Genomic DNA, 17,466 nt, shown 5'->3' on the forward strand with positions numbered 1-17,466 from the left:
CCGAACTCTAATTCCGACTGCCAGGTCCCAACGGGTATGGAGGTACCCTCCCGCCTTGATTCCTTTGAGTACATTTCCCACTGAGCAGTGCGCCCTTGCCCCTTCCATTCTTGCGTGAAGACTACAAGTCCCAGCATGCAGCGCAACTCTAATAGGCCAGTCCTCTGCGCTCGGGCTCTTTCACGCCCGTGTCTCCCGTAGGGCGCAGGGCCTGGAGGCCTGTGCGAGCTGACGTTGATGCGTATACGTCATACTCTTCGCGCCTCTTCCCCCGCCTTCTGGGTGGCTAAAGTCCGGTGGCAGGAGGCGTAAAGCGGTGCTTTTTCCGAGGCTGTCTGGCGGTTTTTTTGGGGGGAGCCCCCGTGGCTTAAAAAACCGAGGGAATCTGGATAGGGGCCGCCACTCCTAGCCCTCCTTCCTCCGAGTTTGCGACTCTGCGGTCCAAGATGGACAAAGTCTGTGCTATTTTTGGAGGCTCCCGGGGCATTGGGAGGGCAGTGGCCCAGTTAATGGCTCAGAAAGGCTACCGACTGGCCATCATCGCCAGAAATCTGGAACTGGCCAAAGCCGCCGCCGGTGACCTCGGCGGTAGGTACCAAACTAGAATTGTCCACTTGTGGGGCTGCAGCCCGAGAGCCTAAAGTCTCCTCGTTCGTAAAACGAGGCCTGGCCATTAAGGCTCTGTTTGGCTTCCCGCGTTCAGTAGCAGCCTTTCCTCAGTGTGGACAACAGACTGGGTGGAGAACCCCTTATCACCGTTTCCCGCAGTGTTTCCTGCCACGCTGCCTGCAGCCAAGGGCAGAACAACTTGGGGTTTTCTTTGAGACTTAGCAGTCTTGTGAGGCCCCATTAATTAAGCACTCACCTCCCTGAGGCTAGTGCTAACCGTGAGTCGCTGTTTTGTTTTGGTGTCTGGAAGGAGGGAGACACAAACTTTCTTTGTAGGGTAAAGGGCTCACTGGTGCCGCGAGGTCCCGGGCGCCGCCTGGAGACTGGGCTGGGTGGAAAGGAGTTAAGGCAGGAAGAATAGGCGTGTCAAGCCTGAAAGGCTCTGTATAGTTTTGCTGTGGGCTGTTTTGGCCCACGTGCAAATACACAAAGCAGTGTTTCATAGACAAAACTCTTTTTAGTACCAGCTAGTTTTGAGATATACCTGTTTTGGCTCTTTACCTCCATAAGCATTTAATAGGTTATTAAATTGTTTTGGTGGTTTTTACAAATGGACAAATGAGACTTCCAGGTTCCTTTTTATTGCATTTAGAGAATTCTTTTTTTTGTTGTTTATTAATAATGGATTAGTAATTACTTTTCATTATTTTGCAAACTTAAGTCTTTTGATCGTAGGGAGAAGTAGGATGTAGGATAGATGCTAAGACGCTGCTATTGTTTACTTACTAGAACGGACAAATGCTCCTTATTCACTATCATGGAGGCATTGGAAAGTTTAGAGGCCTGGGATGCATCTGGTGGCTGTAACCTTTAAAATAACAATACTGATTGGTTCACCCTAATTGTGCACATGGGTTGGGAAAATATTAGGCTCTTTAAAGAAGCAAAACAAAAAACAAGTTACAGAGCAGGGAGAAATTCAGTGAATGTTTCTTGCTGCTCATATTCACTACCATTATGTTATTCTGACAAGAGAGTGAGAAAGTGATTTTCCTTATGGGGTCATCCCAAGCCATTAGTGTTTGCTGGAATAGATAAAAACTGTTGGTTGAGCTTCCAAGGGTTATTGTGGACCCAACAGGTTTTCAGATGAATGCCAACGGTGAGTCACAGAGGATGCTTTGGGCCTTTCATTTCCTTGAATTATGTGTTCCATAAGTGTTTGGTTTGCACACTGTTTCCAGAGAAATGAGAGTGTAATTTTAGTGTTAACATAATAGGCAAGGTCAGCCAGAAAATAAGGAATTGTTTAGTTTTCAAAAACCCCTATATTTTAGAGTATTAAAATGATGTATTATTAAATAGAGAATGCTTTCTTTGAAGTGTATTCTTTTGATATTTACGCATTTTTTGAAAATGGACACTTAAAAGGAAGTAACAGTTGTTTTTAGTAAAAAGTTATTTTTTTTGGTGTGTTTTTTAGTTTTTGCATTTTGTTTTCCTTTTACAGCTTCCTGCTTTGTAATGGTCAGCCTTGAATAATAGTTATTCTAATATATGTGCCATAGTAAAAAAAAAAAAAAAAAGTGTGAGAAACCCTAGGGTATATTCTCAGGATCAGGAAACCAGTTAAACACAACTGTAACAATTAGACATAAATTTATTTTTTAAAAAAATGTTTGTGTATTTTGAGAGAGAGAAAAAGGGTGAGTGGGGGAGAGGCAGAAAGAGGGAGAGAGAGAGAGAGAGAGAGAGCCATTTTTTGTTGATATTTTTAAGGTTTACTTCCCCACCGACCTCCATCCCAATTTTATTAGACTGAACTCCATGAGTAGAGGAATCTATGACATAATCATCTTTTATCTCTAGGTTCTAAATTAGCACAGGTGTAGGTCCTAGTAGATGCTTAACAAATGTGTATTGAATAATTTTTAAATTCAAGTCATAATTTATAAGTAGTTCTAATTTAACTTTGTTGTTTAGGAGATCATTTGGCATTTAGCTGTGATGTTGCCAAAGAATGTGATGTTCAAAATACATTTGAAAAGATGGAGAAAAATTTAGGTCGAGTTAATTTCTTGGTAAATGCAGCTGGAATTAACAGGTTAGTCACAGACTTAAGTATTTTTCTAATTGTTTTGGTATGAGTAAATATATTAACTTACTTTACTTCTAAGTGGAAGAAAATATGTATTTTAAAAATTGGTCTATCTATACTTCCTTTTATATTGAGATATACAATAAGGGTACAATTTGATCAATTTTAACATGTAATCACATTCATAGTGAACTGTAGAACATTTCTAGCACTCTAGAAGGCTTTCTTTAGTTTCTTCCCAGTTAATACTTATAGATAACCTCTATTCTGACTTCTGTCACCATTATGTAAGTTTTTTCAGTTCATGAACTTAATGGTATCAAAATAGAGATTTTTTTTCTTTTTAAAAGGTGAATTTAGGACAGAATACTTAGAATAGTATATTAATTTTCTTGCTAACAAGGCTTACTATAATATGATGGGATTTGCTCAGTTTATTTAAGCTTTTTTGGCTACTTTTAGCTGATAGGAATATTCGCCTCTCAGCCAGCTTCTAAGTTATCTTTCCTAGTTTATCACTTATTTTAATGCCTCTCAAATCAGATTTAAAATGGGACTCTGTAGACCTTCTAGCTCAAATATATACTTCTTGACTTTTTAAATTTGTTTTATCACGTTTTTAATTTATATGCCACTGCTGTTTTTTGTAGGGATAGCCTTTTAGTAAGAACAAAAACTGAAGATATGGTATCCCAGCTTCATACTAACCTCTTGGGTTCCATGCTGACTTGTAAAGCTGCCTTGAAGACTATGATTCAACAACAGAGAGGGTCTATTGTTAATGTAGGTAAGTCTTCACCTGTGAAATTGTTTATCTCATAGTGCCATAAAAATATTTAATTGACTAATTTGGAGTCTATTCATGTGTGAAACTTGGATGAAATGGGTCTTTTTATTTGTGGAAAAAGGATTTGATTGGGTGATTTGTGGGTAAAGCGGGAATCACGGATTCACATCTTTCTAGTGATCAAAATGTTAACATTTTTTTTTAATGTTTTTATTTATTTTTGAGAGAAAGACACAGAGCAAGTGGGGGAGGGCCAGAGAGAGAGAGAGAGAGAGAGAGAGAGAGAGAGACAGAGACAGAATCTGAAGCAGGCTCCAGGCTGAGCTGTCAGCACAGAGCCCGACTTGGGGCTCGAACTCACGAACTGTGAGATCATGACCTGAGCTGAAGTTGGACACTTAACTGACTGAGCCACCTAGGCGCCCCAAGCTGTTTGACTTTTTAAGAGAAATTGGACACCCTGATTTTCATGTGAAACCTGGTTTTTAAAATACAGATAAGGAAAGTAGATTGAAAAATTTTAGGTATTGGAGGATAGAAAATGATCCCTACAGCAGTTATGTGTGTCACTGATAAATCTAGTACAGAGGTTTAGGAGGAAGTTTTAAGTGAATAATCTTTTTAGTTTTTTTAGAGTGACTGTAACTAACCCCTAGTTTTCAGTTCATCTGACCCATGGAGTAGTAGATAAACCACATAGGTGTGTTCATAGACCTTAAAACGCAAAATGACTTAGAGTTTTATTTCAGTTTGGTAATTTGAAAATAGCATATCATCTGCCTTTTAATTTTAAGTGGTCATACCTTAAAAGGCTGCAAAAGGGGAATGCTGCTCCATTAGAGTAAATGACCCTGTTTTTAATATAGGAAATGGCTGTGCAAGCCAAAATGTAGGGTTTTTTCTCTTTTGAAGATGAAACACGAATACTGTGCTAATAAGAATTAGAACATTTTTGACATTTACCCTTAAAAATGCAAGAAATAGATTTTCTTAAAAAAGATTAGTAAATGATTAAAAAGTAAAAGATTTAGTTGACCTTTGCCTTGTAACACAGCCAGGTAATGATTTTGGATTCTCAGAAGCTGGTATACTGGCCTGTATGTATCACCTGATAATATGGGTGTTTGTTTAACTCTAAAATATCCCCTTTTTAGATATATTTAAAAAACCCACATCAGTCCTTTGTGTACATGCAAAACTTTTAGAATTGTGCGAAAAGTAAATAATAATTGAAAATAAATTAGGAGAATCTTTTTACAGAAAAGACTACTTTAAACTACTAAAAGTTCATTGATTTAGGAGTTAACACTTATTCACTAGATGAACAATAGTGTGTGGCATGAACTAAAGTTTCCTATTTGGCCTTTCTTCCATGCCTATATTTTTCTTTCTTTTTTGTATCTCTCCATATTTCTCTTTCTCCCAAATACCCATTTCTCTGATGTTTTTTTTCCTCTCTTTCTTCTTCTTCTTCTTTTTTTTTTTTTTTTTTTTGAAAATTTTTTTTTTCAACGTTTTTTATTTATTTTTGGGACAGAGAGAGACAGAGCATGAACGGGGGAGGGGCAGAGAGAGAGGGAGACACAGAATTGGAAGCAGGCTCCAGGCTCCGAGCCATCAGCCCGGAGCCTGACGCGGGGCTCGAACTCAAGGACCGCGAGATCGTGACCTGGCTGAAGTCGGACGCTTAACCGACTGCGCCACCCAGGCGCCCCTTTTTTTTTTTTTTTTAAATTGAGAGAGAGAGAGAGAGAGAGAGAGAATGAGAATGTGCACACTTGAGCAAGCCAGGGAGGGGCGGGGCGGGGGGGGGGAGAGAGAATCCTAAGCAGGCTCCACATTGTCAGCACAGAGCCCAACTCAGGGCTCAGACTCACGAACTGTGAGATCATGATCTGAGCTAAAGTTAAGAGTCGGATGCTTAACTGAGCCACCTATGTGCCCCTCTTTTCTCTCTTTCTGTGCTTCACAATTCTTTTCATCTGTCATTAACTGGCATGTAATATATAATGTAGATATATTAATATAAAAAGTGTTTGGGGTGTTCTTCTTTTCCTAAAATAAAATTACTTTTTCAAAAGTTTTGTGAAGTTCTTGATTAATTTTTATATCATAAGTACAGGTCACTGGTGCAGAAAATTGTTTCCCCACTTCTGTTTTACCAGAATTTATTTGCATACAATTGATATTTGAATTATAAATTATTCTTTCATATTCATATAAATGAGACCACCCAAGAATCTTTAGTAGGCAGTACTAGCTATAATACATCACTGAAGATAACTAAATTGCAGTTTTACAAAAAGCTTATAATGAACCTTAGTTAATTTAGATTGATGGTAGTTCAAACTTAGTGAGATTTATCTTCAGATGAACTATTTTTTTTAGTTGGAAATGAATATGTCCTTAATCTGTGTTGTAGAATCATAAAATTAATCAGCCTTTGTCTGACTTTTTCTGGTTTTAACCTCTTCCTACTGGAAGCCTTTAAAAATACTATAGGATTTTCACCATGTCTCACCTACTAAGAGATGAGATTGGGTTTCTTTCACTTAATGGATCAGTTCTCAAGCCCTTGCCTGACATATGAAGTTTTACGTAAGCTTCTTTCAGAACCTGTTTTCTGTTTGTATCTGGAGCAGATTCCAACCCTAAGTCTTACCACTCAAATGATGCTGGTTAGAATTCCTAATTTTAGCAAAGGACAAGGTAAAATGCTTTGTGCCTTTGTTTGTTTCCTGTAAGATTATCTAAATATTCAAGTAATCCATTAATTGGTTTGAATTTGCTTTCATTTTATTTTTTCTAGGAAGTATTACTGGTTTAAAAGGCAATTCTGGCCAGTCTGTGTACAGCGCCAGTAAAGGAGGATTAGTTGGGTTTTCACGTGCTCTTGCTAAAGAAGTAGCAAGAAAGAAAATTAGAGTGAATGTGGTCGCACCAGGTCAGTGAAAACTTTTTTCTTTTTTTTTTAAAAAATTGAAGCATAGTTGATATACGCCATTATGTTAGTTTCAGATGTACAACATAGTGATTAAAAAATGATGTATATTATAAAATGTTCACCATGATAGGCGTAGCTTTCATCTGTCAGTATGCAAAGTTTTTACAATATTACTGACTATATTCTCTATATTCTACTTTCCATCGCTGTGACTTATTTATTTTATAATTGGAAGCTTGTACCTCTTAACCCTCTTCACCTATTTTGCCCATCCCTTCATCTTCCTCCCCTCTGGCAGCCATCAGTTCTCTGTATTTATGAGTCTGTTTCTGGTTTTGTTTGTTTTCTTTTTTAGATTCCACACACAAGTGAAATCATGCTATTTGTCTTTTTCTCTCTCTTATTCACTTAGCATAATACCCTCTAGGTCTGTCTATGTTGTTACCAATGGCAAGATTTCATTCTTTTTTATGATTGAATAATATTCCGTGTGTGTGTGTGTGTATCACACCTTTATCCATTTATCCATCATGGTTGCACATTTAGGTTTTTTCCATTTCTTGGCTATTGTAAATAATAGTAGATTAAACAGGGGGGGCATATATTTTTATGAATTAGTATTTTTGTTTTCTCTGTGTAGATATCCAGAAGTGGAATTACTGGCTCATATGGTATTTCTGTTTTTAATTTTTTGAGGAACCTCCATGCTGTTTTCTATAGTGGCTGTGCCTTCCCACCAACAGTGCTCAATGGTTTCCTTTTCTTCACATCCTTGCCAATACTTGTTATTTCTTGTCTTTTTGATACTAGTCATTCTGAAGGTATAAAGTGATATCTCCTTGTGGTTTTAATTTGCATCTCCTTGATGATTATTGATGTTGAGCATCTTTTTATGTGTCTGTTGGCCATCTGTGTGTATTCTTTGGAAAAACGTTGAATCAAGTCCTCTGCTCATTTTTTAATGGGGCTATTTGTGGTTTTTTGGTGTTGAGTTGTAGAAGTTGTTCATATATTTTGGATATTAATTCCTTGTTGGATATATCATTTGCAAATATCTTCTCCCATTTAGTAGGTTGCCTTTGGTTTTGTTGATAATTTTTTCCTGTGGAAAAGCTTTTTAATTTGATGTAGTCCTAATAGTTTATTTTTGCTTTTGTTTCCCTTGGCTGAGGAGACAGATCCAGAAAAATATTGCTAAGGTGAATGTCCAAGATGTTACTGTCTGGCTTTTCTTTTTTTTTTTTTTTTTTTTTTAGAATTTTATGGATTCAGATGTCACATATAGATCTTTAATCTATTTTGAGTTTATTTTTATGTATTGTGTAAGAAAGTGGGCCAGTTTCATTCTTTTGCATGTAGCTGTCCAGTTAACACAATTTACTGAAGAGACTGTCTTTTCTTCATCGTATATTCTTTTCACCTCTGCACAGATTAATTGACAATGTAAGAATGGGTTTATTTCTGGGCTCTCCATTCTGTGCCATTGATCTATGTGTCTGTTTTTGTGCCAGTACCATACTGCTTTGAATACTGTAGCTTTATAATATGTATAAAATCTGGGATTGTATTACCTCCAGCTTTGTCCTTCTTTCTCAAGATTGTTTTGGCTATTTGGGGTCTTTTGTGATTCCTTATAAATTTTAGGATTCTTTGTCCCTAGTTCTGTCAAAAATTACTATTGGAAAAAAAAAAATTACTATTGGTATTTTGATGGGGATCACACTGAATCTGTTGATTGCTTTGGGTAGTATGGACATTTTAACAATATTAATTTTTGCAGTCCATGAACATGGAATATCTTTATATTATTTGTGGCATTTTCAGTTTCTTTCATCAGTGTCTTATAGGGTTCAGAGTGTAGGTCTTTTACCTCCTTGGTTAAGTTTATTCCTTAGTATTTTATTCTTTTTGGTATAATTGTAAATGGGATTGTTTTTTAAATTTCTCTTTCTGCTGGTTCATTATTAGTGTATAGAATTGCAACACATTCCTGTATTGGTTTTGCATCCTGCAACTTTACTGAATTCATTTATTACTTCTAGTAGGTTTTGGTGGACTCCTCAAGATTTATATATATTATATAGATCATGTCATCTTCAAATAGTGCCAGTTTTATGTTTTTCTTTTTAAACATAATTTATGTATACTTATGGCTTTGTACAGTAATAGCAAAGATTGTTCCTGTGTTTGTAAGTACATCAGCATCATCAGGCACTTCTGAGAGAGTATCAGAATAGGAGCATGGACTCTTCACTATTAATAAATTCTTTTTTTTTTTTAAGGTTTATTTATTCATTCTGCAAGAGAGAGAGCGCACACGCATGCATGAGTGCAGGGGAGGGGCAGAGAGAGAGGGAGAGAGAGAATCCCAAGTGGTCTCCACTAAGCACAGAGCCCGATTTGGGACTTGATCCCATGACTCTGAGATCACAACTTGAGCCCATATCAGTAGTCTAATACTTAACCAACTGAGCCACCGAGGCTCCTCATTAAATACTTGGGTAGTGAAATTTGTGAGGGTATGACTATATCTTGACAGGACTTAAATGGCTACATCTGGCCACACTGCTGGTCTGTGCGCCACCTTCAAGAAGGAGACCAAGAGTAATGCCAGTTTGCTTGCATAAACCACATTGCATTTTTAAATAAATGATTACTCTCAAACTGAAACCACAAGAGAAACTTCTCATTTAAAAATCAGTTATAAATTAAGAACTCTTAAGACCTGAATGTTAAGAATTTCAAGGTCGGTAGGGGGTGAGTATTGGTAACATATCCACTAGTTGAACAATTCACAATGGTATACTATTGGAGAACTATTTCCATTTTAAGTGTCCTCTCTCTTCTTGGAATATTCCATTGATTTATTGCTCATTGGCATACATTTGCTGGTTAATTTAGACTTTGTCAGTGTCAAAGCAGAACTTTCCAAGTAATGCATCTATTACCTAAATATGTTTCTTAAGTTTATCTTATGGGAACAATACTTATTTATATTTAAAATATTTGAATAGGTCTATAATATGCTTTTAATAAAAGTACAAACCAGAAGGAATAATCAAACAAGGATGCATATGTGATGTCATTTGCACATTGAATCAAGCAGTCATGTACTGACATAGTAATTTCTCTAGAAAGTCAATATTCAGACAGAAAAAGAATTGCTAGGGATCACATGTTTGTTTTCAAAATAGACAAGATGCTCTTCACTGGACTTCGTTGTACCCCAGAGAACTACCCAGGATTCATGTTAGAGTTTCAAAACAAAGAAAAACTTGAAGGGTAAAAAGATATTTACACAGACTCAGGGAAGAAACATCCTTTTTGAAGTCAGTCTATGAAGTAGCAAGATTTTAACAGCAATTTTATTTGTGGTTGTTTCCTTAATGAATGGATGGGGGCTCCGAGGCTCATTGTGCAATGGCATGGGAGGAGGAAAGTGGTAGGACATGGTAACAGAAATGAGAATGTGAATACCCTGGCACCAGAAAGTACTATTACATATGCATGAAGCACTGCTTAGAGGAACTAAGGTTCCTAACATCAGACATATGTTGAAGTGGCCAACAATGAAGATGACTGTTTAATAGATGTGGCTTTTTAATAATTTTCAAAATAGTAGAAGTCACAGTGGGAAACTTACAATAGAGCTAGCCTTCTGTAGGAAATCTATCAGGAACACTTGTCTTTTTGTTAAATATGTAGGAAAAACCAAGCCAGCAGAGATGCAATTCACTTGTAAGACAAAGCAAGTTTGATTTGGGCTAAGTACACAGAAATCAGAGACTTCTCAAGAAAACAAGTAGAACATTATTGTGCACCTGTTTCTTTTAATGTGCTGACTTTGGGCATTCCTCATGGCTTGAAAATACTGGTGGATTAAATGGGATGCAAAGCCAATTAACTTGGTCTGTCAGTTACAGGTAATTGGGAAATATTAAAACAGTGATTAGAATTAATGTAGTTTGGTAAAGGCAAAACAAATTTTCCAATTCTTAACTTATGCTAAGGGTTTAAAATATAAATTCAAATATAAAATTTACATCTGGTTTCTCGGTCTTCAAATTAATTGCCTGAAATTTTAAACAAGTTCTATTCAATAGCCATCTGTACTCATGAACAAAAGCATTCTACAGATCACTTAAGTCCCTTTTAAAAATTTCCTCCAATTTAAATTTCCACATTATGCTAAATAATCTGTAAGATGGAAAGGGAAAGAGGGATGATGTGTCAGTGTGTTGATATAATCTTCAAGATAATTATAAAGCCAACTTTCACGATACCAAATGCGAGCACAGAGTTATAAGAGAAAACTTTTGCCAAAGCTTATCTTGAAGTGGTTTAGTTGCTCAGTTTGAGAAAGGGACCATATTATAGATTCTGGTCTCTGTTCTGATCTACAGATGTTACAGGCCTCCCAGAGGGACTGAAACAATGCAGCATATAAGCATCTATCAGAAGACTCAGTGCTATGCAGTGTGTTTAGTTCACAGGATAATAGAAGCAGTTGGAATACCTACATAAAAACATATTAAGTTCCTAAACATGAACTGCAAAATGGTCATAACTATATGTCACTCTTCAGCCAAAATAGGGCCAGAAATGTTGAATAGGTAAGTATTAATTACAATGACTTTAAGATTAGTCAGAAACCTTCCTCAAGTACCATCCCAAAGTGTACAGACCAGTTAAACATGTATAAAATTAGTACTAATCCAGCTAGAAATCCAAAAATGAAAACTATGGATGCTGCATCAAGTATCTGGGATTCCATAAATTTATAAGCAGACAGTATAACAAAATAGACTCTAGTTTTAAGAAAACATTACAGTTCAGTATCCCAAAAATATGAAGAAGTCTCACAATAACATCAAAAATCATTTTATCTGAAAGTTAGAACCATTTAAATGTACAAATTTGAAAATAACAAAATGAATTAAAAAATAAGAGCTGTAGAAAGTTGATGTTTAATCTTTTTAAAAAAAGATTTTGACAAGTCCATTATTTCAGCAGATTGGTTAACAAGCTGTTAGTTCTCATGTGAATTATGTGGCAATGCTGTTCACTGGAGGTGCAGAATGGAGAGCTTGGTTCAGGAGATCGTAGGTAGTACAGACAGAAGTTTTAACTTACCAAGGACATGAGACCATGGCATTATTATAAAAAGTGTAAACTATCCTTGGACCAAATGGATATAAAAAAACCAAAAACATACACAAATTACCTGGATTAGTAAAGAGGGTGATAAAAAGGTGCTAAAACTCAAATCTACATTATCACTGTTTGGTGTGATAGAAGCTTCGCATAGATATTTCCTTGGCTTTTGGATAAAATGATTGTTTTTGTATACCTGTGCCAGTTAGCCATGGGATCTTTGTCCTAGCTTACTGTAGGTATTGAAGAATTGATTATCTATATGAGAAAAGACATTTTGGTTCATTGGTTGGTTGTTTGAGAGTGTTAGGTTGGAGTAGATCTTTGCCACTTTTCCATTTCAAGTCACTAATGACTCCAGCTTGTATATTGGAATTGGTGTTTTATTTGTCAGTGATGCTGAACTAGCAGGGATCAGGGAATTGTCAAAATGTCCTGATAACCCTTGTGCTCTGTAATGTGACTTCATCTCAATGAACATTTGATAAATGACTGTGGTTTCGATACAGCCATTTTGGGGGGGCAGGGGAGGAAAGAAAAGAAAATAAACTAAAACCTGTAGTCATTTTGACACTGCTTTCTGTTTGTGTATGCTTATGTAACCTGGTTGATTTTTGTGTTAGCTTAGTTAAACCATATACAGAATTACTTGATTCTCGATTACTTGAGATTTGGGATGTATGTATTTGCTTCCCTCCTTTAGGGATTGCAGTAGTGTGGGTGGTGAAGAGTTAGTTCTAGTTCATGATGATCTAAAAGTTGAATGATTTAAGGGTAATGCAAGTGTTTCTAACTCATAATAATAACTCAGCAGATTTCCTGAAGTGTCTCCTATATGCAAGGGTTCCAAACTTATAAAAAAAAATGAGTCAGATATTTCTGCTACAAGGAGCTAAGTACAGTGACAAAGACTGACATGTAAACAAATAATTACAATGCCGTATGATGAATATAAAGTAGAGGAACATATATATATATGATGCTATGGAAACACTGAAGAAGGAATGCTTAATTTTGTCAAAGTGAATCAGTCGTCAAGGCAACAGACTAAATAGTGGGAATCCAGTTTGTATACAAAGGGAAGTTTTATGAGTGTTAATGGAAGTGTGTTTGTATAGCCTTTCCTAAAGATTTTACTTTCCAGTGCCAATTTGTACTACAGAAAAAAAACCTTATTGCTAAAAATGTGGCCATTTCATAGGGTGACCTTTCTTATGTTGGGGATACATATTTAGCAGGATTCATAGTTTGAATATGTTTATTGGTCAGAAGTGAAGTGTAAGTGGAAGTAGAAGAATTAAATTGATTCTATGGATTATTTATTTATTTTGGGTAGTAATTTCAACCAGATTTGTCATGTCTTTTAATAGAACTGACAAACCTCAGAATTAACAAATATGTTTCTTCTTATGTCAGTTTTCCTGGTCACCTTCAAATGGAGTTTCCAGTTAAGGAAAACAATTAAGAAGCAAATCATAACAGAAAAAGCAAGAAAGGGAAAATAATAAATTAGGCCATTAATCCCTGCCTAATATTATTGACTTTTTAAAGATCGGTTAGTTACTAAGCTTTGGTATTCAAATATAAAATAAATTTCTCATCATGGATAAATCTCACTGATTAGAAAATACTGAATATGAGAAACAATATTTGATAAATTGAAACTATAATGGGTACATAACTTTAAAAACGTGTTTTCAGTAGATAACACAAACATGGTACAAAATTCAAAAGTATAAAAAGGCATAGATTGAAAAGTGAGTCTTCTCTAATCATCTAGTTTCTTTTCTCAGAAGCAACCACTAGAGTTAACTAGAGTCTTCAGTATTTTACACACAACCCAATAAAGTATGTGTGTGTGTATAAATACATATAATATATAAAAATATAAATCTGTATTTATGTGAATATACAATATGTGAATATATAAATATATAAAAAGAAAACACAAATTGTATCATGCTGTTTGTAGAGTTCTGTACCTTGGCTTTATTCATAGTGCAGTAGTGTATCTTGGAGTTGATTCCATATTATTCTATATAGAATTGCTTTACATTTTTAAAATCTCAGCTTTATGGAAGTATAACTCATATGTCATGCAGTTCACCCATTTAAAGTGTGCACTTCAGTGGTTTTAGTATAGTCAAAGAATTGTTCTATCATCACCGCAATACATTTTAGAACATTTTCATCATCCCCAAAGAAACCTGTAGCCGTTAGCATTCACTCCCCATTTCCCTCCAATCTCCCCAGCTTCTAGCAACCACTAATAACCCACTTTCTGTCTCTGTAGAGTTCCCTATTCTGATACAGTTCATATAAATGAAATCATACAATATGTGGTCTTATGTGACTGCTGTATCACTTTTAGTGGCTGAATTAAAAGACAATAATGTCTGTCTTAGGGGTGTACCATAATTTATTTAACCTGTTGCCTCTTGATGGGCGTTTGGGTTGCTTCTGATCTTTTGCCATTATAACTAATAATGTGGTGACAGTACCTGTGTGCAATTTATCTTGTACATGTATGAGTATATGAGTATGATCCTGGGAATGAAACTTCCAAGACTCAAAGGGTATATGCATTTTAAGTTTTGACAAGTAGTACAGCATTGCATTTATTTGTGTAGGATACCTTAAGTGTCTACCCTTCCCCCCCTTTTTAAGTTGAAGAGCTTTTACATTTACTGGTTGGAGAAAATCTTGTTGACAAATGCTTGCATAAGCTTTGCAGCTACTCAAAACAGATACTATTTTGGTGCTCTTAATATGCCACTTGATATGGAGATGATTTTTCACACTGCTTTCCTATATGCTTTTACAAACATAATATTAAGACACATGAAGTTTGTTCTGGTTAAAATCTTAGTCTAGTTTCTGACAACCTTATTTGTTCTTCTTTAAAAAAAGTGTCTGGGGTTATTTTAATTCTTTCTATATACCAAAGACTTGATACCTGAGCTGGTAGGTGTATCAATTAGTTTATATCCCACAATTGTTAATACTGGTGATAGGCTAAAATCCTGGCATCTTATTTAAATACATGGTCTGTGCTGTACATAAAAGCTTTCAAAATTAAAGTAGTGACCAACAGATATGGAAATGAAATGCTGTTTATTTATATAGCTAGCCAAAAATGGATAAAAGAAATATGTTTTCTTTAGAATTTATCAAATATAAATTCTCATCGGACAAGAACCATGTACATGATTTTATGAGGAAGAGTATATCTGTACCTTTTTAAAAACAATTTACTGAGTGTGCTGTCATGTTTGTGGAACTAAAGTGGAAGACATGCACTCGACTTAGTATAAGGATACATTTCAGTTATCTGTTTAAGGAGTGACAGCTTTGTATTTAGCTGGAAACCCTGAATTGCCCAAGTGATCAGTAACATCATTTGCTAGACAGTGGCACCTACTGGTAGTTTGTAATTTTTATAACCCAGCTTGAAAGGCATTGTAAATACATATGTAGTAAAGCAAGTAGGAGAGCAACATTTCCAGAACTTTATAAATAAAGTGATAATGATATGGAAGAGAAGCCCGTGGGGCCAAGGGGAGAGCACAGTTTGTGCAATACAAGCACAAAAATGAGCATGTTTAAGGGCTACTAATATTTCTGCTCAGGTCTTATGATATATGATAGAGAATCCAACAGGCTGTTTATATGCAGTCAGTGTCTTGGGTTGTGAATATATTTTTAAATGAGGATCACATGATTCATGAGCTATAGCATAAAATGACATTGAAATTTGGTAGAGCCTGGAGTAGCTTATCATTAGAGACTAGCTACATGTTTTTTATTTGATTTCTGATAAATTTGGGGATGATATACATGAATTCTTAAAAGCTGAAGGCAGATTTTTAGGGCAATAAAATTATTTTCTTCTATTGTATGGTGGATACAATTATTATATTGTATGGTGGATACAATTATTATACCAGCCATATAGTGAACGCTAATGTAAGCTACAAACTTTACTTAATAATGTATCAATATTGGATCATCAAATGTACCATCTTAAGGCAAGATGGTAATAATTGGGGAAAAATGGGGTAATGTGCTCAATTTTTCTGTAAACCTAAAGCTGCTCTAAAAATAAGTCTATTAATTAAAAAAGCTGCTGATAGTGATGAGAGAAAGGTTCTTGTTCTTTGGACCTGTTCTTGGTCTCAATATCAAACATCATATTCAAAGAGGAAAAGCCAGTATTGGTGAATTCATCCCTTCCTTTCAACTTGGCCTCTCATGCCTACTTTATTTTAGGCTTTCGGTGTAGAGTTCAGGGATGGTTATGGGATCCTCAGGGATCCCGTGAGGATTGTCATTATAACTATTCATTCAAAGAGACTCTTAAAACTGAGAACAAACTGAGCGTTGATGGAGGGTGGGTGATGGGTATTGAGGAGGGCACCTTTGGGATGAGCACTGGGTGTTGTATGGAAACCAATTTGACAATAAATTTCATACTTAAACAAAACAAAACAAAGACCTGGAGAGAATCTGTGTAGACTTCCCTTCATGAAATAACACCCTTATCCAGTCTTGAGCAGTAGAGGGAAAATCTTCATGTAAGGTGGCTGTTTGAACATCATGATCTCAGTTCTGGACTTCTTGCGATCATTGCTGGATTCAGGGGACACACATCTCTCTCCTTCTCAAATTCGACCTAACATGGACACAGATTGTAGTAGGGCTGAATCCAGGTTGTAAAGTTGAACAAGATCTTATCAAAAGCTTCAAGATACTTTTTTCTGTTCCATGTATCTCACTTACCTGGTTGTTTTTTGGAAGACTATAGTCTGCCCTCATGGCCCATAACTGTGGCATAAGACTTCTTTTCACCTCACTGGAATTGTCTACTGTTTTGGGGTGCCTGGGTATCTCAGCTTGTTAAGTGTCCAACTTTTGATTTTGCCTCAGGTTATGATCTCACTCATGGGCACGTAGCCTGCTTTAAGATTCTTTTACTCCCTCTCCCTTTGCCCCTGCCCTGTGCGTGTGCTAGTGTTCCTCTCCCTCTCCCTCTCCCTCTCCCTCTCCCTCTCCCTCTCCCTCTCCCTCTCCCTCTCCCTCTCCCTCTCCCTCTCCTCTCCCTCTCCCTCTCCCTCTCCCTCTCCCTCTCCCTCTCCCTCTCCCTCTCCCTCTCCCTCTCCCTCTCCCTCTCCCTCTCCCTCTCCCTCTCCCTCTCCCTCTCCCTCTCCCTCTCCCTCTCCCTCTCCCTCTCCCTCTCCCTCTCCCTCTCCCTCTCCCTCTCCCTCTCCCTCTCCCTCTCCCTCTCCCTCTCCCTCTCCCTCTCCCTCTCCCTCTCCCTCTCCCTCTCCCTCTCCCTCTCCCTCTCCCTCTCCCTCTCCCTCTCCCTCTCCCTCTCCCTCTCCCTCTCCCTCTCCCTCTCCCTCTCCCTCTCCCTCTCCCTCTCCCTCTCCCTCTCCCTCTCCCTCTCCCTCTCTCCCTCTCCCTCTCCCTCTCCCTCTCCCTCTCCCTCTCCCTCTCCCTCTCCCTCTCCCTCTCCCTCTCCCTCTCCCTCTCCCTCTCCCTCTCCCTCTCCCTCTCCCTCTCCCTCTCCCTCTCCCTCTCCCTCTCCCTCTCCCTCTCCCTCTCCCTCTCCCTCTCCCTCTCCCTCTCCCTCTCCCTCTCCCTCTCCCTCTCCCTCTCCCTCTCCCTCTCCCTCTCCCTCTCCCTCTCCCTCTCCCTCTCCCAACAAAACCCAAAAAACCTTGTCTCACTATTTAAATCTAAGATTTGCTTTTCAGTACCTCATGCTCTGTTCTAGATCTGTCTTTTTTTTTCCAAGGCGGAATGCCTTCAAATGGCCTCTCACAGATTGTGTGGCCTTATTCTTTGTCTCCAAAAGGACAGACCCATAAGGAC

At 37.2% G+C, this 17,466-nt stretch overlaps 1 protein-coding gene across 4 annotated transcripts in view; it reads left to right on the plus strand.

Annotated features, from left to right (window-relative positions):
* The first annotated feature begins 230 nt into the window (after positions 1 to 230).
* Positions 231 to 17,466, plus strand: part of CBR4 (carbonyl reductase 4) — a 97,439-nt gene continuing 80,203 nt past the window's right edge. The window contains exons 1-4 of one of the 4 annotated variants that reach the window (XM_042983656.1): positions 231 to 588; positions 2,593 to 2,713; positions 3,358 to 3,494; positions 6,304 to 6,438. In XM_042983656.1, coding sequence (XP_042839590.1) covers positions 447 to 588; positions 2,593 to 2,713; positions 3,358 to 3,494; positions 6,304 to 6,438 — 535 coding nt within the window. In that variant the 5' untranslated portion in view covers positions 231 to 446. Of the gene's footprint in view, positions 589 to 621; positions 1,772 to 2,592; positions 2,714 to 3,357; positions 3,495 to 6,303; positions 6,439 to 17,466 lie in introns of those variants that run through there. The other 3 variants (XM_042983658.1, XM_007097165.3, XM_042983657.1) reach the window with 3 other exon arrangements.

Source organism: Panthera tigris, chromosome B1 (genome assembly GCF_018350195.1).
Source record: "Panthera tigris isolate Pti1 chromosome B1, P.tigris_Pti1_mat1.1, whole genome shotgun sequence".
NCBI lineage: Eukaryota > Metazoa > Chordata > Mammalia > Carnivora > Felidae > Panthera > Panthera tigris.